Source organism: Monodon monoceros, unplaced genomic scaffold, assembly GCF_005190385.1.
Source record: "Monodon monoceros isolate NGI ecotype Baffin Bay Population unplaced genomic scaffold, NGI_Narwhal_1 Super_Scaffold_16, whole genome shotgun sequence".
Classification (NCBI taxonomy): Eukaryota; Metazoa; Chordata; class Mammalia; order Artiodactyla; family Monodontidae; genus Monodon; species Monodon monoceros.
In genome coordinates this window covers 26,867,687-26,890,129 of record NW_021703772.1, presented here as the reverse complement: position 1 = coordinate 26,890,129, position 22,443 = coordinate 26,867,687, and the positions used below count along the sequence as shown (strand labels likewise).

At 39.5% G+C, this 22,443-nt stretch overlaps 1 protein-coding gene across 2 annotated transcripts in view; it reads left to right on the top strand.

Moving 5' to 3' along the window:
- The window catches only part of UNC80 (unc-80 homolog, NALCN channel complex subunit), a 241,679-nt gene that overhangs the window by 215,193 nt on the left and 4,043 nt on the right, over positions 1-22,443 (top strand). Inside the window, exons 56-63 of one of the 2 annotated variants that reach the window (XM_029225346.1) lie at positions 2,791-2,975; positions 3,575-3,740; positions 5,095-5,274; positions 9,580-9,718; positions 12,197-12,253; positions 18,977-19,058; positions 20,012-20,123; positions 21,125-21,324. In XM_029225346.1, the coding sequence (XP_029081179.1) occupies positions 2,791-2,975; positions 3,575-3,740; positions 5,095-5,274; positions 9,580-9,718; positions 12,197-12,253; positions 18,977-19,058; positions 20,012-20,123; positions 21,125-21,324 (1,121 nt within the window). The remainder of the gene's footprint in view (positions 1-2,790; positions 2,976-3,574; positions 3,741-5,094; positions 5,275-9,579; positions 9,719-12,196; positions 12,254-18,976; positions 19,059-20,011; positions 20,124-21,124; positions 21,325-22,443) is intronic. The other variant, XM_029225347.1, reaches the window with a different exon arrangement.

Sequence of the window (22,443 nt, the reverse complement as noted above, 5' to 3'; positions counted from 1 at the left end):
GTGTGTGTGTGTGTGTGTGTGTGTGTGTGTGTGTGTGTGTGGCGGGGGGATGTTTGGACTGCATTACTGAGGAATGTATTTGAAAATGATGTGATTGACAATGAGAATGAAAAAGGAAAAAAAGAAACAAGGCTGCATGTGCATAGGACTTGCCCGTGTGGGGCATGGTTGCCAGAGACGTGAGGTTGTAGGGTTCAGATAAAATCTAGACTCTGGCACAGAGCCCTGCATGAGGTTTAGGACTGTACAGAGGATGGTGGGAAAAGAGGCCTTAGCATGTAAGACAGGGATAGGAGAAAACACTTAACGGGTAACTATCTTCCGTTCTCTCCACTTTCTGCCTTTTCTTAAAAATTGAAGTATAGTTGATTTACAGTGTTGTGTTAGTTTCAAGTGTGTAGCAAAGTTATTCAATCATACATACATACATAACTTTTTTTTTCAGATTCTTTTCCCTTATAGGTTATTACGAAATATTGAGTATAGTTCTTTGTGCTATACAGGAGGTCCTTCCTTGTTATCTATTTTATGTATAGTAATTTGTATAGGTTAATCCCAAACTCCTAATTCATCCCTCCCCCCTTCCCCTCTGGTAACCATAAGTTTGTTTTCTATGTCTTTGGGTCTATCTGTTTTGTATATAAGTTTATTTGTATCATTTTTTTAGGTTCCACACATATGAGTGATATCATAGGATACTTGTCTTTCTCTGACTTACTTCACTTAGTATGATAATCTCTAGGTCCATCCATGCTGCAGCAAATGGCATTATTTCATTCTCTTTATGGCTGAGTAATATCCATTGTATAAATATATCTCATCTTTACCCATTCATCTGTCGATGGACATTTAGGCTGCTTCTATGTCTTGGCTATTGTAAATAGTGCTGCTATGAACATTGGGGTGCATGTATCTTTTCGAATTATGGTTTTCTGCAGATGTATGTCTAGCAGTGGGATTGCAGGATCATATGGTAGCTCTATTTTTAGTTTTTTAAGGAAGCTCTGTACTGTTCTCCATAGTGGCTGTACCAGCTAACATTCCCACCAACAATGTAGGAGGGTTCCTTTTTTTCCACACCCTCTCCAGCATTTATTTGTAGACTTTCTGATGATAGCCATTCCAACTGGTGTGGGGTGACACCTCGTAGTTTTGATTTGCATTTCGCTAATTAGCGATGTTGAGCATCTTTTCATGTACCTTTTGGTCATCTGTATGTCTTCTTTGGAGAAATGTCTATTTAGATCTTCTGCCCATTTTTTGATGGGGTGTTTTTTTTTTTTTTCTATTTTCTGCTTTTTTAATGAAGGTGAATCCTTTCGTTACTTGGCCAGGCTACTGGACCTCTATTTTAAATTTATTTTTACCTTTATTCTGAGCATTTAGTGTGCACTAACGAGTGTTTTCTATACTTTACATTAGCATCACTTTGAATCCTCACAACAACTCCAAGAAGTACACATTCTCACTTTAGGAGGGAAGAGGCTAAGCCCCAGAAAGGTTGAATAACTTACCTAAAGTCACACTGTCAGTAAGTAGCAGAGCCAAATTTCAGATCGAATCCATCCAGCACCAGAATCCCTGAGCCCTTTGCTATCCTGTTGTGTGTTGGGCTGTTGCTGGTGAAGGTGGAAAGCAGAAAGGCAGAAGCCCAAAGAAGGCCAACAGGCACATAACAGGTAGAAATGTCACCAGGATCAGGGTAGGGTTAGAGGAGTGTTGCTTTTTGTTCGTATGTTTGTTATGATGAGGGAGAGGAATAGAGGTGAGTAGATGTGGAAGGAAGAATCTTACATCTCTCTCTGTGTTATATGACCTGGTTTTCCCCTGGAAGTGCCCTAAATAGATGGTAAAGGTGTAGGTGACTCCTGAGGGCTTTAGGGAATTGGATTTCTATGTGTCTTCTAGATGCTGAGATGGGCCTTAAGACGTGATGAAGAAGGCCCAGGTTTCCTTGTCTGCCCCATGGGAGACCCTGTGGGGAGAGCCGGGTGGTAGAGGAAGCCCTCACCATAATCTCTGACGTTTTTACAATATTCTGGTTTGTCCTGACACACTGTTTGGGAAATCTGCTTCCTGAAAATAAATTTTAAAATGTAGATTGTGACAAGGCTGCCAGAATCTGGAAGAAAAGAGATATTGTTAAAGAAATCCAATACGGTTTAGCAAGAGACATCGTGAAAGGTGGAGGAGGGAAGATAGTGTTTTCTTTTCTGGAAGGATTTACTGGTTACTCTGGGCAAGAGTTTAGGATGGAATCAGGAAGGGAGTAGGAAGGGGAAGGACTACTTTTTTAAACTTTATGCATTTCTGCACGGTCTTGATTTTGCTTTTATTAGCAAGAATATATTATCTCTGAGCTTAAAAGAAAAATATTTTAAAACACCCATGTTTTAGTTTCAGATGTGAGTAATACACTGGTATTACCATGAAGCCACTATGACAAAACTCTTAGAATTATTAGCCACACATCATGTTTATACCACATTTCCCTTTCAATTCTGTGAAGAGCTTTGGTTTGTATTTTCCAAAATAGTAGTTAAATGCACTTAAGAAAGATATATGTGTTCTTTTAATCAGAATCAAAGCATGTTTACCGTAGAAATTTCTGTCTTGATGTCAGAACACTGTCACTCAGGAGTACGCTCAAGTCTTTGGAAACATAGAGAGAGTTTAGACATTTAGAAATTAGATACGTAAAAAGGCTGTGGATGTGGGCAGCTGGATGTGGGCAGGGTTCCTCCGAAGCACAAGTCTGCAGGCTCACTTGTGTCTTTTCCTGGTGTGAAGCGCTGAAGGTGATTCTCGTCTGCTTTGAGAGGCAGCTCGGCAGCCAGTGGTACTGGCTGAGCCTCCAGGTGAAGGAGATGGCCCTGAGGAAGGTCGGCGGCCTGGCCCTGTGGGACTTCCTCGACTTCATCGTGCGGACCCGCATCCCCATCTTCGTGCTCTTGCGCCCTTTCATCCAGTGCAAGGTGTGCTTCTCCTCCAGGAAGTGACAAGCCCCGTGAATGTGCTGCTTTCCAGAGCGGGGCAGGATGACAGCAGCAGTCTCGGGGCATGTGCTATATAGCTAGTCAGGAGGACGTGTTAATACCATGCTTGATGAGAAATCAGCCCAAACAGGTATCCCAGAGGATAAAATTTCATGTTAGAAGTACCTTCACAGTAAGAGCTTAATTAACGTCAGTGAAACTTTGCCCTCTCCCCATTTACCAACCCCTCAAGAAACAAAGGTTGACCGGATAAAAAGATCTGAAGAATGGTCTCTTGTCTTCAGGGACATGACTGAGATCTGATTTTAAATAAACATGGGAAAAATGAGATAGTTAAAGCATGTTTTTCCTCTGAGACCCTCAGTATTCATCTACTCTTTTATTCTTTTCATGCCTCGATTTACGGGCACTGTGATTCAAAGCAACATATTGATTAAGCACTTCCTAAGCACTGTTCTAAGAACTTTGTATGCGTTACCTTATTTAAGCTTCACCACCAGCTATGAAATAGATACAATAATTAGCTCATTTTACAGATGAGAAAATTGAGGACCTGAGAATCTATGCCTTCCTTTCAGCTTCTGGCCCAACCAGCAGAGAACCACGAAGAGCTTTCTGCCCGACAACATATTGCTGACCAGCTGGAACGGCGTTTCATTCCACGCCCTCTGTGTAAGAGCTCCCTCATTGCTGAGTTCAATAGTGAACTAAAAATTCTGAAAGAGGCAGTTCACAGTGGATCAGGTAAGTATGCAAGGGGTATTTTCAATTTGCTTTACTCATGGAACTTACAACCTACAAAGAATGCCTCTTTTTCCAGGTCACTGCTCTTTTTGGAGCCAAGTATGCATTAGCCATTTCGGTACAACTGGTAGATTTGACCCTGTGATCCTTGTCAACAACAAAACAAATCAAGGGGGATATCATAAGAGTTTAATTGTATTCCTTTTTTGAATATTTTATTTTCAATCTTTATTTCAGTAGTTCGGCTTTTTCTTGAATATTTAGCTGGGGGGGGGGAAACCTATTTAAATTCTTACCTTCATTTCCGTTTTGAAAAGGAGGAGGGAACTCACATTCATTGAGCGTCTGTTATATGATAGATTATGTCATAGCTGTTATTTAATCCACACAAATACCTGCAAGATGCATAACTGAAAGTCTGCTTATAGAATGAAGAAACTGAGACTCAATAGAGGTTAAATAACTTACACACAAAGACAGTGACACCAGTGAGGGGACTTAAAACTGGGTCTGTATGATTGATGATAAAATTCACAAATTGGAGGGAGAGAGGGTTGAATAAAAACCGGCAGGCTAGTTTACATTATTCAAAAGATTTTCTTTGGGAATGCATTGTTTACTTTTATAATTATATTAATTGCAGGTCACCAAGGAAGGAAAATAAATCATTACCTGCCATTAGAGGGCAGTCATTACCCATAAGTAGAAGACTATCATCCATGTGGCTTCTTTTTCCTTTCTAAAACTTTTAGTGTTGTTCTCAATGTATTAAAGACCAAAAAACTGACAAATACAATCTTGGTGAAATCTACTCAGGGCCATTCAAATGTTCTGCTTTATAATAAAATAATATAACATAGAACCAAGGGGGTGTTGTATAAATTGTAATCTCCAGAAAAGGGGAATAAGAACACAGTTTTAATTATGTATTCTAATTTTGATTGTAAGGTTCCTTTCAGACAATGTATTTATTACTTCTATATGCTTGGGTCAGGTAACGTACATTTCTCAGTGAAAAAATGAATTTGCATTCTGCCAGCCTTGGAAAACAAAACTGAAAAACAATGACAGAGGGAGCAACATCAAAACATTTTATATTGTTAGAGATATTCTGCTCCCCCAAGAAAATTATTCAATTATAAGTACATCAGTGGCCAATTCTCTTTTTTTTTTTTCTTCCCACCATTTTCAGTTCCATTTGCTACTTTGTCCTAAAGATCATCTATCTGGGACATACTATTTGAATGACCTTTCCTTAAAAAAATATAAGTTGTCTGGGAGGAGCTTGAAGCTAGCATTTGTTTTCTTTCAAGATCCTCACCATGGATTTTCTTTGGTCTCTCAACCCCGCTAGCCTACCAAGGGAAGACATCCATCAGCACCGTGGGTACCTCCACCTCTGCTTACCGCCTGAGCCTGGCCACCATGTCACGCTCCAACACAGGCACCGGCACAGTCTGGGAGCAGGACAGTGAGCCGTCCCAGCAGGCTTCACAGGACACCCTGAGTCGAACTGATGAGGAAGATGAGGAAAGTAGGTCACCCTGCAGAATCTGGGGTGGTGGGAGGTGGGAGGTCATGTGTGACCCAGCTTGGCCATGTGCATGAGGGCTTGGGAAGGATTTCTACCTTCCTGGCCTTTCTCAGTTCTGATCCTCTGGTCGTTTTTACAAAAAGGATTTAAAATGGAATTGTGACTGATCCCATGACTTCTAATGCCTGCTTTTCTATAAATTCCTTGATATCCTTGGTCATTTGGTAGGAGTTCAGGCAAAAAGTAAATCTTTTTTTTTTTTTTTTTTACATCTTTATTGGAGTATAATTGCTTTACAATGGTGTGTTAGTTTCTGCTTTATAACAAAGTGAATCAGTTATACATATACATATGTCCCCATATCTATTCCCTCTTGCGTCTCCCTCCCTCCCACCCCTCCAGGCGTTCACAAAGCACCGAGCTGATCTCCCTGTGCTATGCGGCTGCTTCCCACTAGCTATCTACCTTACGTTTGGTAGTGTATATATGTCCATGCCTCTCTCTCGCTTTGTCACAGCTTACACTTCCCCCTCCCCATATCCTCAAGTCCATTCTCTAGTAGGTCTGTGTCTTTATTCCTGTCTTACAAAAAGTAAATCTTTAGTGACCCCTAAGTTTTCTTTGAGCTTATGTATTCAACCTTTTCACTAACTCATTTAAATTGTGGTTAAGTAATGAAGGGGAGCGTTTATTCCCCTTTCTCCTGGCCATCTTGCTTAGAAGGTCAGTCAGTACTTACATGACCCGATTGGGCAAGGAAAAGTGAGCACTGCATATGCTTATGACTCAGAAAAGACCAGCCAGCTATATTATCTAGAGTGTAAAGCAGCAGACTGTCTCGAGGGCATACAACCCAATTTGAGTTAAGAGTGTCCCCAGTAACTGAGGCAGCCAGGAGCTTCTAAAGATTTGGTGAAATGAGGGAAAATCCAGTTAAGAACACGCTTCCATATATATGCATAATAGTTTTAAAAAGTAAAAGGTGAAAGGTTTCATAAATACCCCTGTCATTTAATGTTTTTCTCACTGTATCGATTATTTTCCAGTTGTGTTTCAAAGACACTCTGATACAACATTTAGAGCAAAGTGTACTGTCAATGCCTTATGAAAACAAAATCTAGATCTTCACTCAGAGCCCCTCTGTACCAAACAACAACAAAAAGCCACACTCTGGGACTTCCCTGGTGGCACAGTGGTTAAGAATCCGCCTGCCAATGCAGGGGACACAGGTTCGAGCCCAGGTCGGGGAAAATCCCACATGCCGTGGAGCAACTAAGCCCGTGTGCCACAACAACTGAGCCTGTGCTCTAGAGCCCGCGAGCCACAACTACCGAGCCTACGTGCTGCAACTACCGAACCCCGTGTGCCTAGAGCCTGTGCTCCGCAACAAGAGAAGCCACTGCAAGGAGAAGCCCGCACACTGCAACAAAAGTAGCCCCTGCTCACCGCAACCAGGAAAAACCCGTGTGCAGCAATGAAGACCCAATGCAGCCAAAAATAAATAATTTTTTTAAAAAAGCTGCACTCTGAACTAAATTAAATAGAGTTGAGGTTAGAATTTTAATTAAGATGAATGAAAGTATTTTAATACCCTACTACAGTTGGATGTGTAGGAGAAGGAAAGAAATAACTGCTTTGTCAAAGCATGCATCAGTGGACTTCCCTGGTGGTGCAGTGGTTAAGAATCTGCCTGCCAGTGCAGGGGACACGGGTTCGAGCCCTGGTCCTGGAAGATCCCACATGCCGCCTAGCAACTAAGCCCGTGTGCCACAACTACTGAGCCTGCACTCTAGAGCCCGCGAGCCACAACTACTGAGCCCGAGTGCCACAACTACTAAAGCCCACACGCCTAGAGCCTGTGCTCTGCAACAAGAGAAGCCACCCGATGAGAAGCCTGCGAATCACAACAAAGAGTAGCCCCCGCTCGCCGCAACTAGAGAAAAGCCGGTGCGCAGCAACAAAGACCCAGGGCAGCCAAAATTAAAATTTAATTAATTAAAAAAAAATTTTTTTAAAAAGCGCACATCAGTAATATTTCCAGATTTAGTTTCAGGGTTAAGTAAATAACAAAGTGATAGTCATACTGTTCTGCACCAGACCTACAGACTATTTGTTTTGAAATCATTGCTCATGGAAATAACCCTAAGATTCTAATTAGGGAAATCATGAAAGACCTTGACAAAAAAGAAAATGAGAGAGATAAGGATCAGCAGTTCGAATATTCAATATAAGTCCTAGTAATAGTCCAGAACTTAAAGTAATATCTATTTTTCTTTAATGGTTGAAGTAGTCTCTCCCAGAAAAATTTTAAATATGGCAAACGATAACAACCTCTCTTTAATAAAGCTAAATATATTTTGCAAGTAACCTTATGAATTAGAGGATGACCAAGCCAGTAGGAAGGAAGTAGAGAAGAAAAGTAGAGAAGACATAAACAGAGAGAGCAATGACCAAAGGCCAACACTCATACACTTACAAGTATGCAAGTTTTTGCTAATATCTCTGCTCTCAAACATCACAACCATCCAATGACAACAGGGTTGCTAACACACAATGTGGTGTGATTGTGATGTGGGTGTGTATTAATTTATAAGGTGAGGTATGAAAGCTAGAGGGTTGACACCTTTGAATTAAACATTTTTTCCGTTCAATCATCAAACCTGTATTAGGACCTAGCAGGAACAAGATGAGGAATAAGAAAGTATGAGAAAGATATATTCTCTGCTCTCTAAAATCTTAGATACAGTCTTGTAGAGGAGATGACAGACATTTTTGATAAAGAACACTTAACAAAAGTGTAAATGAGGGACTTCCCTGGTGGTCCAGTGGTTAAGACTTCGCCTTCCAATGCAGGGGATGTGGGTTCAATCCCTGGTCGGGGAGCTAAGATCCCACATGCCTCACGGCCAAAAAAACCAAAACATAAAACAGAAGCAATATTGTAACAAATTCAGTAAAGACTTTAAAAATGATCCACATCAAAAAAGTCTTTAAAAAAAAAAAAGAGTGAATGACACAGCACATGATTAATCACCAAACAAATATTGAAGGAGTAAGTGTTAAGTGATATATGAGTTTGGATAAGAGAGAAAAAAGTCAATGGAATTTCAGAAAGGTCTTAGTAGAAATAGCTCAATCTACCCTACCACATTTTTTTCATGTTTTTAGGACATATTTGATTATTCTCTTCTCTATGAACACATCTAAAAAGGAAATACCATTCTATAACAAGAATCAACTTCAAATCAGTTATATAGCAAATTAAAATTTTTAGCACTTTTCGTATTCGCCTCTTTGGTTTGAAATAAATTTCACTAGAAATATGACCACTTGGGATATTTTAAATAAATGATGTCAGACAACCTTACATGGTAGCATAAGTTCACCAAGATTCTATGTCAGTCAAGATGTGTTTTCTGTTCAGTTACAAACAATATTTGCTCACTGAGAATGAGGTCTCCTTGTCACAAATTATTGTGCTAAAGTTAATTTTCATATGGATTTGAATACATTAATTTCAGCTTCTATGGAGAAAGCAAGACTGCTTCAAACTTTAAATTTAGGTTAAAATAAGCACTTGTTTCTGAACTTTATAGGTTTTTAAATATTTTTCCAAAAAATACCTGAAATAGTCTTTCCCTCAGCAGTCTAAAAATCATGAAATGTACTGAATGTAGTGTTTGAATTTCAAAAATGCTTGATTTGTTCAATAACAAAGTCCCTTACTGAACTATTTCTGGAATGTTTAAAACTTATAGTCCAGCTTTTCTGAAATCTTTAATTTGCAGATGCCCCTTGATTTTTACAAATAACCTACTTGTAGAAATGGACAAGAAGTTTACATATATTTCATGAAGGCTGTTTGAGGGTGGGAGATTTGTAGATGGGAAGAATTATCCTTCATCCCTTTGTGCAGATTAAAAACCAAGCCCCCAAAGGTCTTTTATTTTTTTTTTTCAAGATGGAGATACATTCATGAAGTTTTACTGAAGCTGTTTCCCTCACCCAAATGAAGTAACCAGTCACTTTAACTCAAAGTTCTGTTCGTATTCTCAAAATGACACTGTTCAGTAACCCTAGAGGCTCAGCTGTTAAAGTCTCTGGTTTTATAAAAATAGTGAAGATGTTTCTTAAGGCCCCAAAGGTCTTAGTTTTGAATCTGTACAAAGGGATGAATGATAATTTAGCTTTAGATACTGCCCTAAGTTTGCATACAAGCCAAGGATGGAACCCAAGTACAAAGCTGGTCTGGGTTTTCTGGTCCACATCACAGTTTCCTAACACTCCCTTCTCTGGCCCTTTCAGATGACTCTGTCAGCATGCCCAGTGTGGTAAGTGAACAAGAAGCTTACCTCCTGAGTGCCATTGGAAGGAGGCGGTTCTCCAGCCATGTCTCCAGCATGTCTGCACCTCAGGCTGAGGTGGGCATGTTACCCAGCCAAAGGTAAAGAGCCACGAATATGTTATACTCTGCCTTTGGGGGCAAAGGTAGAAATTCTGAAAACTCACTCCTGTTATTCTAAAAAAGGACTAAAGAGAAGCAAACAATCAATGTTGTTAAGTAGACCATTCAAACAACTTTTCAACGAGGGTTGCACAGGCAACAACTTGCGGAGAGTTTTCTAAGCCAGGCCAGTAGAAGGGATCTCAATTTCTGATCCAAACATTGTTTCTCCTTAAAATTTTTCTATAAACAGATATATGGTCTTCTTTCATGGTCTTCTTTCAGATGACATTCTTGTATTTCAGCTATAACATCAGCTAAGCTAATAACGAGTACCTGGCAAGTGTATAGGACTAGCTTGATATATGTGGTAGTTTAGACTTCTGGTGTATCGTCAGTATTTAGTTGGAGGTAGTGATGCTTAACCAAGCAGAAGAAGACCTATGCCACTATGTGTGACGTTGGGCAGGTCATTTAACAGGAGCCCACTGTTTTCTCCTCTGTGAAATGAGAGGTTAGCTAAAGTTGGTCTTTAAGGTAACTTCTCTACCTAGAGAGTTTTATGTTTCCATAGCTAAACTCTTTAAAACATTTTCTTTGGTGTTCTCTGCCCTCTAAGAATATAGATTTAAAACTTTATATATATAGTTTACCATATATATGGTTATATAGGAAATGATCTGACATAAGAAATAAAACATTATCTATTTCAGAGGCAGTATTTTTACTTCAGAAACTGAATTCTTTAAAAGAATCAGTCTTATGTGTTTTTTATCTAGTTTGTTGTTTATTCTTATTACCTATAGAGTCATTGTGGTATAACTTATACACGGAGAATAAGAACAATCAGGGCACATTCTAATGATCAGATAAAATTAGTTTACATGCAGAAATAATTACCCTAGATCTATACCCTTTAGCAAATCATTCCTGAACTGTACAGATGAAATAAAATTTGCGAAATAAAGCCAAACTTTGGAGAATATTGAAAAAATAGGGGGAAATGATAAAAGATTAATAAGTAAATTGCATACTTAAAAAGAAAGCATTATTTATGTACTATTGAGTTATTACAAAAATTGCTAGTATATAAGGATTACTATCATTGTAAGAGATTGCTTTACCTACCATTTGGTAATTTCTCTTTGAAAAGGAAGTCTTATAAATAAAATATATGAACAAAATCAGAGCCAAACTATAAAATATCCAAAAAAAAGATGTAAAGCCATACAAGCAGTTAATACTGGTAAGTGGTGATTTATGTTTAATTGCTAGAAATGTGCAAACTTCTATCAAGAATAAACGAAAACTATCTAGCAGTCTGTCTAAAAGTTTAAATTAGGGAATTTTAAGTAAAGAGTTTTTTGGTTATTTACCTAAAATAACTAGGCCATCAATTCCCTTTGTACATATCCATTAAGGAGTTATCTCATTTCTGGGGAGAAAATTTGTTCTATTACGGATATACTAGAAATCCAGAAAAATAATATAGTTAAACCCTCTGGGCTAGGGAAGGTAATTATGTCTCTGTGTGTTAGGGAATGCCTCTTTCTGGGGATGGTTGCTATTTTTACAGTATACAATTAGGTGAACAACAATTCTCTAGAGGCGGGCACTCCAATTTTCTAAATTGTTTAATTCCATCCATTTTAACAACTATTTATTGAGTGCCTCGTGAGTACTTAGCTCAGTGCTAGGCACTGAAGGAAAGGGAGAGAAAGTATAACAGTTTCTGTTCACAAATTCCCAAATCAGTGTGATCCAAATAAATCGATAAACTAATTATTCTTTCACCAACCTGACAGGTTTCTTCTTTTGACATTTACAATTCAGTCACTAGAGGATGGAGTGAGGACGTAAATGCGAGTTCCATGTGAATTTTCCAGGGTTATCTTCCTTCCATTTGTTTACTTGCATTTTCACTGCAAAATTAGCAGGCGAAGTCGGGTTCTTTCTTTACTTTTCTTAATGGCATCAGTTCCAAGAGTTGGGTTGTGGCAGTTCATGGTAAGTGGTTTCTGTGTGATCATGTCATAAGACACAAGAAAGAAGCAGGATCCTAATCAATGAAACATCTGTACATATGACAGGTGAAAAATCATAACCACCCAGCCAGATGGTTACCAAGGGAATGGTAGTTTTGTCTTCTACAGATTCATTCCTCAGTGCGTTCCAGAGCTCCCGTGTCCATTCGGAGCTCGTTTTAAGTCCCAACTCTTGACCAATAAATAGATCACTCACTCCTCTGAGAGTCGTATCCACCCAAAGCCCCTCCTCCCCGTTGCCTTGAGTCCTAGGTCTTGACAAACCCAGCACAAGGTGAAATGGTTGACTGTCTCCTTTTCCTTCCTTGTTCTGTTAAATTTATTTATTTATCTTTGGTCCTTGGAAGCAGAAAAGTGCATGCTTTTTTTCTTTTTCTTTTATTTGTTTGCATTTTCTTTCCCTAAATGCTTCATCTCCCTACCCCTCCTGCAGTGAACCTAATGTCCTCGATGACTCCCAGGGCCTGGCCGCCGAGGGCAGCCTCTCTAGGTACAGTGTCAACGCTACCTGTGTATTGGTGTCTGTGCTGGGAAACGAGCTGTTCCCTGTCTCCTCTGTCTCTCTGTCTCCTCTCTGCCCGTCTTGGCATCGATTTCCATTCCTTGCCCTTTGTTGCTCATAAACACACGAGCCTGGAAGTCAAAGGTGTAGCCTCCTTTATTTTCAGCTTCAGAGCTCAATCAGAGATGGCCTAAAAAGTTAACTTAAAAAAAAAAAAAAAACAAAAAACTTCCTGGAGTTCTCCTAGGGGCTTATCCCATGGACTGTCTCAGGAGTTTGATATGCAAAATGTTAAATTTATCCCACCTAGTCATTTTCTCCCCTGCTGATACTCCTTAAGAAACATTTTTTTCAGAAGCCTTTTCATACAACTCCCCATCATTAGGAAGCCTCAGTCCAGACAGGTCTTTCAGCTAATACCGTGGATGATAAGAAAACAGTGATGCTATAATAAGAATACCAATGTCAGTACGATTTATATAATTCCCTCTCTTTGGTGCATGCAGCATGACAGGCTATTATAGTAGCTTGTTCAAACAACACTTACATAAAGAATGTCTATCCCACCACGAAGATGACCACCAAATTTGCCATGAAATATCAGACACAAACATTTCTTGGTGAGAGAAGTCTTACGATGCAAACAATGTAATGGCTTAGCTATTGGTTTAAAGCTTCAGAAAGGGGGACTGCACCTTTAACACTCAGTTAAACCACGGCAAACATTCCTAATTTTGTGCTGTTGATTCACACCTCTCAACTAATCCTCATTAGGGGTAATGCTTCTTGTTCTTGCTAAGAGTGCCTTTGTTCCATCTCAAGATAAAATATTCCCTTTCAGGTTTGCATTATAGAGTGAGTTGCACCCGTGTTTATTGCTTTATCACAAAGACGAGGAAATGTTGAGAGGCCGTTCCTGTGAAAGGTTGTCCTTTGTTTTCTTTGCATCTTGTTCAGATTTCACATTTTCTTCCACAGTTGAAAATGGGAAATTTATTCCATCATCTGGTGTATCTTTTTTTTAACTGGCCCCGTAATTCATGACATTCATTTGTGTTTGCGAGCCCCTGCCTGGACAGGTCAGTCTCTTATTGGTGGTAAATGTGGAAGTGCTGCAGAGTGCAGGCTTAATTCCATTACCGAGAGCTTTGGGGATGAGGAAGAACGCAGCAGTCCTTAGGGAGGTTTCCCTTCATTGTTCACAGTGTTGGAAGAGCTCTGAACCAAGCCTAGCACTGTGACCACTGGTTTCAAAGCATTCATTTGTTTAATGCTGAATATTACATACAAGACAGGAGAACCTAGTTAGGAAGACGATTTCAATGTCCTGTTGAGAGTAGAAAGTATTAAATCAGACTTCCATTGGGCTGACTTTGTCCCGGGCCTTTTCTAATTAGGCCAAATTCTATTCTTGCTGAGTAAAATGCTAGTCTGGGGTTGGTGAGAGAAGGCAGGAGTTTGAGTTGATTTTTATAAATTCTCCCAAGGACTTGGCCCTCTCTGGCAGGCTTAAGGGTTCAAATGACTGATCTGGAGTTGTCTAAACCAATCCAATCTGCTCTGGGTCCAGTGTTGATAGGAATAAACCCAAAGTTCTTGCTATCTGAGGGTGGTTCAGAGCCAAAACTATAGGTTTTATCTACAGTTGAATTAGTCGCTCGTGGGAGAACACTGATGACTGTTTTAGATCATCTGTTGTTGATCTGTTACTCCTGTAACTGGTGTGTTTTAGTTCTGGGCGTCAGTCACCTGGATTCATTTGTGGTCATTAAGAAACCAGAAAATGAGGCACTCACTTTGGATTCTAAATAATTCTGTAAATGCAGAGGCGTTCCAACAGCCGTAGCACGTCCACCTTTGCCATACACTGCAAATCATATCTCTTGAATTCCATCATGTCACCAAGTTCTCTTTGGAGGAGAGGAACTTTGGGCATTTACTAAGAGGTGGGTTTATAAAGGATATGGATTTCTTATATTTGGCTTCCAGGCTTTCTTATTTTTGGCATGAAACTTCTTTGTGCTGCAGACTCTTAAAATCCTAAAGAAGCAGTAAGACATTAACAATGTAAGTTACATTTAGCACATACCTGAGCGCTCAGGACCTAAAAGACACCCAGAGTAATCCTAAGGAAAACCTGACTCCAAAGCTTAAAGAATATCAGTAAGCAAGCATGCCTAACGGAAAGTAATAAACCCTGTTCCTCCTCCCAACCCCACATTTTGATAAACTTTCTGGGGATTGGCTTTTGAAAGAGCACTTGTTTTAGGCAAAATGGGCAAGTTGGTCTGAGGGCTAAATGAGGAAGAGACCAGGATAATAGTATAACCTGATGAATAGGTGGAAACCAATAAAAATTTTGCAGACCTTTAGAAAATTTCTTCTAGGATTTTTCTTTAACCTGTGCTAACTGGTTTCTTATAAAGATTCACGGCAAGAAGTATAAGCCTATTAGAATCACTATGCTGAGAAAAAATTTTATCTTTTGGAAATTAATAAACTGCAATAATATTTCATGGAAGAATTCTCTTCTTTAAGAGTGTTGCTCTTAGAAGTACAGAAACTTCATTGTAGTTCTTCCCTCCCTGTACCCACCCACAAGTACACACACCATGGACCATATTTTCTCTCCAGAAGAATATAGACATACAAAAAGTTATTCAAGCACTTAAGCCTAGAAGTTTATACTTGAGAGTTAAATTTGGTTTGGACATGTTAGAGCATTTTGAAAGGCAGGAACTGACAACCAAATATAGCTTAAAAAAAAAAGATTACAACGCTATTTGATTCTGTAAGGGTAATTTTAATTGCAGTGGAAAATAAGAATGTGACTCAAGTTTGAACAAGATATACAGTCTGGGTGAAACAAAATAAAAATAACCTATCCATCTCATGATCATCCACATTTTCAAAGTATGCAAACTTGGCAAGTACTCCCAAATTACAAAGAAAAGATTAAAACAAACTTTTTATGTAGCTGAGAATTAATAGCTAAGAAAATGTGTGTTGTGATACCCAGAGAAGTGTACTTTGCCAATGCTAAATCAGTTCTTATAGGATAACTGAGATCCAGATTATTTCCCCTTTTTATCTGATTCCAGTCTCTAATCTCTAAATTCTGTGGTATTTAAAATATATCTTCCTAGGGCTTCCCTGGTGGCGCAGTGGTTGAGAGTCCGCCTGCCGATGCAGGGGACACGGTTTCGTGCCCCGGTCCGGGCAGATCCCACATGCCGCGGAGCGGCTGGGCCCGTGAGCCATGGCCACTGAGCCTGCGCGTCCGGAGCCTGTGCTCCGCAACGGGAGAGGCCACAACAGTGAGAGGCCCACGTACCGCAAAAAAAATTAAAAATAATATATGTATATTTTCTTGGATGTTGTGGAGGCTACGTAAATTTTAAACAATAATCTTTTACTGGGAAAGGGAAGGGTAGGATTTTGTCCACTGTTTATGTCTCTGTCCTCTATAAATGCTTTATGGCTCCTTCAGTGCTGGCTTTATGCATTCCCATCACAAGGCAAGCACTCAGGGAAAATGACTACGCTGTGTGCTTTGTACTCCCCCTACAGATTTCTCTAACCATATTAAAATTGAAACTAAAAGTACAGATAAAAGCAATGAAAATACAAATTCATTTTCTCTATACTAGTCTCACCCAGTACTTCTACTTAAAATTTTTATTTATGAAATCTATTTCTAGATTGAAATACACTTTTTTTGTACTTTGAGATGAGTGATATAAATTTTTGTTGTATTACTGAATGGCCCTTTGTTCCCCTGTCCTTTAAGAAATACCATTAGTTATATATTCCATTAGGAGATACATACGTGTTTATACACTCCAATCCAAGTCTTCATGCTGAAAGAAAAGAGGTCATTTGTGCCAGAATTGTCTTCTAACATTGTCTAAATTTCCCTAGCTTGTAAATTACTTCCTTGCATTTTGAGTAAGGTGTTTTTGGTTTTTGCAGAAGGTTGAGTCACATCAGTTCTGCCAAGACCCAAGTATATTTACTTCTCTAAAATCCAGATCGTTTGCCATAGTAATGTTGTTTAGTGACTCAAAAATACAAAAGATGATTTTAACTTCCATTTAGAAAGTTTTATTTGCTTTTATACTTATGGTCTTGCCTTTTTATTTGGCAAAACAGTGGAAATCAGCCATTCTCAAATTCCCAAGATTAAAATTTTTAGGGAATCAGTTTTCCCCAGAGAGATGCTTCAGGCAAACACCATGGTCTTCTGGTTGGTGTTAACATTGCACACCTGATGGTCCACACATCACAAATCCTACACGTGACGGAAATACTACATGACATGGGGAGAAAGTAAATTGAGACCACTTTTTATATGCAACTCTAATTTGATATAGACCCGAACTTACTTCTTCTGCATAGGTAACTTCAGTTATTAATTTCTCTGTTTATTATTAACATATCCTCTTCATGCAGTTAAGCCAGACTTTGATGTTCCAAATATAAACATGTTAGCATCACATTCTCAGGGAGAATATATATATGTATATATTAACTGAGCTGTATTTCCAAGGACACATCCTATAATTTAATCATTTATATGTGCATTCCATTGATGAAATACTATATCATTTACATAGAACAGCTAATTACTAAAGCTATAAACTTGATCCATTTCTTAGATATAAGCCTCTCTATCCATAGAGAAAATTTTGATGCTTTTGATCCTCCCTTGGAATAATCATGATGAAATTACCATTGTTTTGACATTTAACACTCCCTGAGCAACGTGTATTTCTTTTCTTGCACCATTTTTTTCCTCACAATCTCAGATTACTGAATAAAATGAGACAAGCGGACTGCCTCTATTTCATTTTCTCTGCCCAAATATTTTTAAGACATTTTATTACCTACTTCCTTCTAGTGGTCTAGAAGCAATAAATTCATTACAAGTGTAAAACAAGGAAGCATACTATGTTACATCACTTTTCATATTCAAATCATTTTACATCAACTAACTTCTTTTCTCTACCTTAATGGGAGGTAGGTGGTAAGTATTAACCTCCCTTTACGGCCAAGGGAACTGAGGTAACATTTAGATGTCAATGAAGAATCCATTCCCGTGAAAGCTTTGCTTGGTATTTGGGAGAAACTTGTTTCTACTTTTGTGCATATGGTAATTGAATACTCTTTCCAATTTAAGACACGTTAAAATGTATAATTAATAAGGAGATGTCATTTCAAACATGCCAGCAACTTAGTCTGGATTGCTCATCAGAATTTATTGCACTGTTCCTTTGGGGCAATTTTCCATCTTCATAGAACGATCATCTATGGTACAAGGCCATATATGTATAAAAATAATGTACATTGATCTTTTGAACTTGATAGAACAAGAAAGGTTAAAAAACGTCTGTTTTTAAAACTCTTCATGGAATTTTGTATTGTGTATCCCAAATGGTCTAATTACAATATAATTACATGCTTATTTCAGAAGAACTATGATAAACTCCATTTGGGAATCATTGATTCTCTTCTAGTGGAAATACGAGTAAGCCTTTTAAAAAAATGACACGTGACTGTGTCAGCCATGTGATGATTAACTAGTTGTTAATAAAACAGGGGAAACGTCTGATTGTCCATCCTGCCACCTGCACGGAGACTGTATTTAGGTAGCTCATTTTTTTAAAATAGCAATGAATGCATACAGTTCTCATGGACAGTTGCTGACGCTGCATTCCTCTGTGGAATATTTTACTGTCAAAACTATTTGCAGATGACTCTCCTTTTGCAAAGGCAAAGCAGAAATTAATTACCCATTAACCAAATAATCACATTGGCATCATCCACAGGATTACAGTGTTCTCTGGGGCACAATACATTTCTTTTTTTCACCTCCACTCCCATTATACATTCCTATTATACATGCATGCAGAATGAAAAATGATCATGCGTCCATGACAATGTTTTCAGCTTCACCCAACACTAAAATAGGAACCGCTGCCAGCAGTCATTTTTGCATATATAAAAGACACATACACAGTGAATTTGGGGGGAGCAGGTTGTCGCTTTTGTAAATTGTGTATTATGTTTGGGTGCAGCTGTTCGATATTAAACTTCTAAGTTGTAATGACAGCTTAATTACTTTGCCAGCCTTTTAAATCTAAAATCATTTTTACAAGACATTTAATTGTCTATCTATGCGACTGCTCGTTTACTCAGTCAGAGAGACTTCAGGCTGCAAACATGTGTTGAATGTGACCCTTCACCCAAATGGACTCTGTGTCTGATGTGTTTGATATTCGTTCATCTTATTTTCATTTAAATTGAAAAATTTTAAAAGGTGTTCCCATCCATGTGATAGAGTTGTACATGTTTGTTCGTCACCACCTCTCTCCTTACCCTTGAAAAAAAAATTGAGATTAGCATATAACACCTTAAGCCTTTTGGTGGCTTCCAAACCAGGGGTGTGATGTTTTGCTGAATGATAGATCCGGCATCAGTGATTGAAAACAGAATCTCAATTTTGGCAGCTTGGGGCTACAAGGCCTCGTCTTCCCTCCTAAACCTTTGAAAACTCCCATCCCTGGGATTCTTTCCCAACCTTCCTTCAAAGATAATGGTATCTTTGAAGTGACTGTTTCCTGTAAGTGATTTTGACTAACACCCACCAGACGATGGTGGTGCTTGTGTGCTTGCTCCAGGGCACACTAACACGGCTGATGCTCTCAACAGGGTGGCAAGTGTGCAGAGTGAACCTGGCCAGCAGAACCTCCACACTCAGCAGCCGCTGGGGAGGAAGAGGGGCCTGAGGCAGGTAAGCAGACCCTGGAAGGGCAGGAGAGTCATCCTGCGAAATGCAAGGTCTACTCAGTTTTTAATGCCCATGTATATTAAGATTATATTTTACCTTCTCCCCGCCTGAAATAAGCAGTACAGAACAACTTTAAAACATGGTAAGTGCTTGGGCAAGCGGAGAGTTTGGGGCTTCTTCTATTTTTAGCTCTGAATCTTCTTATTAGCAAAGCTGATCACTTGGTAAAATAAGTGGGCCTATATTTTTATTTGCTCCCTATCCAGAAACCTTTGCCAGCCAAACTACTGACAATGGAAGATTCGTTAGAAGGTTGATTTAAGGCCTGTTTCTGTAGAGAGGCAGAGACAGCCATCCTTTCTTCCTCGTTTCAAGATTAATAATTCAATTTAAAACTGAAATCGAAGTAAAGATCATCTTTATAAATTTCCCTAGGTGGGGCTCCTTTACGTTACTGTCTAAATAAAAATCTAAATGAGGCTTTGTGCTGTTTCTTTGATGGGAGCATCCCAGCACTGATTTGGAGACCAGACATTTTCCCAGTACCTGAGGTGTTTTTCATCAGCCTCCCCTTGAGAGTTAGCATATGCTCAGCTACAGCTTTTAGATGAGCAAAGGCTGATTGGTAAGCAATCATTGTTAGTTTTGTATCCTTAAATTCACTGATATTCTCACTGTGACTATTTCAAATTATGTTAATGTTCTTAGGATGTATAAAGGAGTAATAATCGTAAGATAGAAGTGGCTAAGGGGATGCCAGAATCAAATACGTACTTGTATTTAAATATGCAGAAAGAAGTTTATTTTATTGGCTATGAATGTTAAGGAACAACCATAAGACTCCACAGAGACCCACCAAGAAGGGAACAAACCATAGTCAGAATCCTCTGAGCTCAGTCTTTCCTCCCAGGCAGTTAGACCCTTCTTGCTAGTTTTCTTCTGCCTGTTCTCTTTAGCTAAGACGTCCTCTACTATCACGTCAGAAGACTCAGACTGAACCCAGAAACCGCCATGGGGCTCGGCTGTCAACCACCCGCAGGAGCATTCAACCTAAAACGAAGCCATCCGGTGAGGCCTCCTGTGTCCCTTCTGGCTACACATTGACACATTGCCCTGCCACACAGCCAGGAAGGCCTGCAGAGACTGAGCTCATGCAGATAAGCACACCTTTGGGGAGCCACTAGGAAAAGGGACGAAATTTCCCAGGAAACTTGAGTGCCTTTTTTCGCTCACCTTTCCCAATTCCATCCCTCCCCCATGCACCTAGGAAATGGAACAGTCCAAGGTAAACCACAAATGCTATGAAATTTGCTGATAGAAGGTTGTGTTTCATTTACCCAAGCCAGGAACTGGGTTTGTTATATGTCTTATTGAAGACAAAGGAATGATGAGTAATAGGGACTTTTAAATCTTGTTGGCAGTTGTTATGAGCAATGACCAAGTTCACTTAATGATCTATGCCAATTTTGTTTTTATGTAAAAACTATTTATGTGAAAAGGCTATTAAAAACTTTTTTTAATAAATTAATTTTTTTATTTATACTATTTATTTTTGGCTGTATTGGGTCTTCGTTGCTGCACACAGGCTTTCTCTAGTTGCGGCGAGTGGGGGCTACTCTTCCTTGCGGTGCGCGGGCTTCGCATTGCAGTGGCTTCTCTTGTTGCGGAGCACGGGCCCAGGCGTGTGGGCTTCAGTAGTTGTGGCACGCGGGCTCAGTAGTTGTGGCGCATGGGCTTAGTTGCTCCACGGCATGTGGGATCTTCCCGGACCAGGGCTCGAACCCATGTCCCCTACGTTGGCAGGCGGATTCTTGACCGCTGCGCCACCAGGGAAGTCCCTGAAAAGGCTATTTTATGCGATAATGATTTTTATACCCAAGTCCTAGTCTTTGTAAGAAGGTGAAATCAATACATATACGTAATAGTCTAATCTGCTCTCATTTACTGATAAACCAGCAATGTCTTTACCAAGAAAAGTCAAGTCAGGAGACACTTGTTAAAACTAATTATTAAGCACTGCCAACCTACTTTCCTCCTATTCTATTTACTGCTCTACTTCTGACCTACAGCGGATCAGAAACGATCTGTGACCTTCATTGAGGCTCAGGCAGAGCCAGCCGGTGCCCCAACAGACATGCTTCCTGCCACAGGCCAGCCACAGGGCTGCGGCCCAGCCCCATCCAGGAAACCAGACGGAATGGACAAACCAGTGCTCACGTCTTCCCCCGCCATTGTTGTTGCTGACCTTCACAGCCTGTCTCCCAAGCAGGTGAGGGCACTGGAGAAACAGGCAAGTCTTGCTCCTTGCATACTTCTGTCTGGGAACCATTGGGATATGCAGATGTAATCCATATAACTTAAGTCTGGGTCTGTAATGTTTTGTTAGACAGACACTGGTCCTGTCATCATGAAAAAAAAAAACTGTAAAGTATATGGCCAAGAATACATCTACTTAAGAAGGCATAAGAGAAATCTTCATACTCTTTGTTATGAAAACCCTAAGAAGAAATATTTCATAGTTAAAATAACCATTGAAAACCAGTATATAATACATGATTGACAGTTCAATTCAAAATATATAGATAAATAAAGTTACCAATTTAGATGAAACCTTTAAATATAGAACCTTCTGAATCCTGTGAGAGGAACTTTTGTTTTGATCTTTTTCGTCGTTGTTTGATATTTTCTTGTTGTTTTGATTTTTTTCCCTGCTTTTTTTAAAAAAATTTATTTATCTTATTTATTTTTGGTTGTGTTGGGTCTTTTGTTGCTGTGTGGGCTTTCTCTAGTTGCGGTGAGCAGGGGCTACTCTTCATTGCGGTGTGCGGGTTTCTCATTGCGGTGGCTTCTCTTGTTGTGGAGCATGGGCTCTAGGCGTGCATGGGCTTCAGTAGTTGTGGCACACAGGCTCAGTAGTTGTGGCTCATAGGCTCTAGAGAGCAGGCTCAGTAGTTGTGGCACACGGGTTTAGTTGCTCCGCGGCATGTGGGATCTTTCTGGACCAGGGCTCGAACCCATGTTCCCTGCATTGGCAGGCGGATTCTTAACCACTGCGCCACCAGAGAAGTCCCTTTTTCCCTGCTTTTGATTTTTATCATTAAATTCCCATAGGTCCCACGTTCTTCTCATGTGGTGTTTAAAGAAAGCTAAGGGGCAATATACTATATACGTTTGTAAAGTCTTTAATGGTTAAAAAGCAGAAACTAACACACCACTGTAAACCAATTATACTCCAATAAAGATGTAAAAAAAAAAAAAGCATCGTAATACCATTGTCTCATTTTTATCCTCACAGTCTACAGGATAAGTGGGGCAAAATATTATGCTCATGCAACAGGTTAGAAAACTGAGGCTTAGAAACTTGGAAGGGCCTATCTGAGGTCTCACA